The 2500-nt window shown below is 43.4% G+C and overlaps 1 protein-coding gene across 1 annotated transcript in view; it reads left to right on the top strand.

The window, feature by feature from the left end:
- The window catches only part of LOC138862118 (homeobox-like protein HDP1), a 12099-nt gene extending 9666 nt beyond the window's left edge, over nucleotides 1-2433 (top strand). The window contains exon 3 of the mRNA XM_070123279.1: nucleotides 2411-2433. Coding sequence (XP_069979380.1) covers nucleotides 2411-2433 — 23 coding nt within the window. The remainder of the gene's footprint in view (nucleotides 1-2410) is intronic.
- Nucleotides 2434-2500: the final 67 nt, after the last annotated feature.

The raw sequence follows: 2500 nt of genomic DNA, 5'->3' as shown, positions 1-2500 counted from the left end.
CGGATTACGAAAGTGCGACCAAACCGATTGATTATCCAGTACGTAAACACGCAAATAACCAAATAAACGCAGACCAATATCCAATAGAATAGAAAGGTCTGAATAAACTGGTAAAGGAAATCACTTGCTTCGCCGTCCCCCTCGGCCCGTGTCTCTCGGGCGCCCTTCGGGAGTCCCTCGGCGCGAGTGGCCGGCGGGAAGGAAGGCGTGACCGCTCGCCGCCGCGCCCTCCTGCGGAACCTGTTGCCTTCGCCCTGCGCCCGGTGGAGGGAGGGGCGTGCGGGCTCGGGGGGGGGGGGGTGCGATTGAGTCTGACGGCGTTTTTTTCGCGGAAAGAAAAATGTGAAGAACGCCCCCCCCCTAAAAAAATAGATAAAATAAAATTAAAAAATCAATAAATAAAATAAAAAATAAAATGAAATGAAATAAAATAAAAATTGTAGTTAAGTAAAGAAAATCAAATAAAAGAAGAAAACGAAAAATTATGAGAATAGAATGAAAAAGACGAATACAGAAAAGGCAATAAAAGAAGAAAGAAAAAAATAGCAGTAGTGGAAAGAGAAGGAAAAAAAGAAGAGAACACGACAATGAATATCGGAAAGAGGGGAGAAACAGACAAGGAAAAATGGCGCAGCAGAAAGAAGCAGAGGCGGAGCAGGGCGCGACCGGACGACCGAAGGATAAACAGATTACAGATGAAAGGTAGGAGAAGGCAACAGATGCGAATTGAAGGAAAATAGAGGAGGGGTTGACACAAAGCCCTTATGGATGATTCAATTACAAAGCCTATTGAGTGGACGGGAAGGGCAGCCAGCAAACAAAGTGAGATTGATTTGGGGAAATGGATTTTGCTTCGTCATGGACGACTGACTCTCGGGGGAGACGCTGCAGGTGCAAGGAAGGGGGGGGGGAGGGGGCGGTGAGGAGGAAGAGGCACAGAGAAGGAGAAGTGACAGAGAGGAGCTAGCAGGTGGAAGGAAAGGGAATGAAGGAGAGGAATGAAAATGAGAGAGAGAGAGAGAGAGAGAGAGAGAGAGAGAGAGAGAGAGAGAGAGAGAGAGAGAGAGAGAGAGAGAGAGAGAGAGAGTGAGTGAGTGAGTGAGTGTTGGATAGATAGACAGACAGACAGATAGTTAGATGGAAAAGAGACAGACAAACAAACTAACAGACACAAACAAGCAAGCAAACAAACAAACAGACGAATGGATAGACAAACAGAGGAAGGAGTAGTGGCCAACAGTAAGGTGAAGAAGAGGAAAGACAGCCAGAGAAATAGAGACATAGAAGCAGGAGAGAAAAAAAACAGACTGCAAGAGGGGAAAGGAGAGACCCAACAACACCCAAACAAAGACAAAATGATCTAGATTAAAACGGGCAATATTGAAAAAGGCCACAATACCGACCAGTTCACAATACTTCTCCAGCGACTGATGGTGCATTACCCTCCCCCCCCCCCAAATGTATATTGTCTCTGTTCCTGCATATAGGGCGTATTTCGCCTCCACAAACGCGCGTGCAGAACGCAATATGCACCTGCACTATTGCACATAAATCCATCACTGCTAAATGATTCGGAAAGGTTTGGCTGTAAAGATGAGCTCTCCTTCCGACTCCGTTTTTGTTGTAGTTTTGAAAATATATTGAAAGATTTACTCTCGATAAAAAAGAAAAAAAGAAAAAAAAATACAATTATTAGTTGATGCTACTTAAAAAGCTTCTCGTGAAGTTTACTTGTAAATAATTAATGGAAAAAAAGGATAGGATGGAGAGAAGGTAGACAAAGAAGAGAGGAGAGGAAAGGAGAGATGAAAGGAAAGGAAAGAAGAGAGGAAATTGAAGGACAGGGGAAAGGAGGGGAAGGGGACAGGAGAAGAGGGAACAAGAGATGGAGGGAGAGGGAAGTAGAGGAGAAGAGAGTAGATGAGAGGAGAGAATACGATACAATATAATGCAATGTATTTGGGCGATTTCGAATATATCTACGTCAGAAATACATATGTTTTTGACGAAGATATATTCGAAACTGGTAGAATATATCTCTTGTATTGTGAAGATATCCATTCTCATTCATACCTTTTCTACATACATACATACATATATGTATGTATATTGTGTGTGTGTGTGTGTGTGTGTGTGTGTGTGTGTGTGTGTGTGTGTGTGTGTGTGTGTGTGTGTGTGTGTGTGTGTGTGTGTGTGTGTGTGCGTGCGTGCGTGCGTGCGTGCGTGCGTAAAGTGAAAAAAAGGAATAATGATAATTATTTTGCTATTGACACGGTAGTACTGATAACGTCAGTAATGTTAACAGAAATATTTTGATTATACGAATGATGATGGTGATGAGAAAATGTTAGATAATAATGGAACACTGAAAACCTTTTTTTTGAAAATTCTCCACGTGACATATCCGAAGGTGAGGACAAAACTGCAGATTAAGATGAAATAAAATACGCCTCCTCCCCACCCCCCGACCCGCCCACCCCCATATCTCCGGGCGAAACGT

Source organism: Penaeus vannamei, chromosome 7, assembly GCF_042767895.1.
Source record: "Penaeus vannamei isolate JL-2024 chromosome 7, ASM4276789v1, whole genome shotgun sequence".
NCBI classification, from domain to species: Eukaryota; Metazoa; Arthropoda; class Malacostraca; order Decapoda; family Penaeidae; genus Penaeus; species Penaeus vannamei.
The sequence above is the reverse complement of the archived record's forward strand: the minus strand, read 5'-3'. Positions and strand labels throughout refer to the sequence as shown.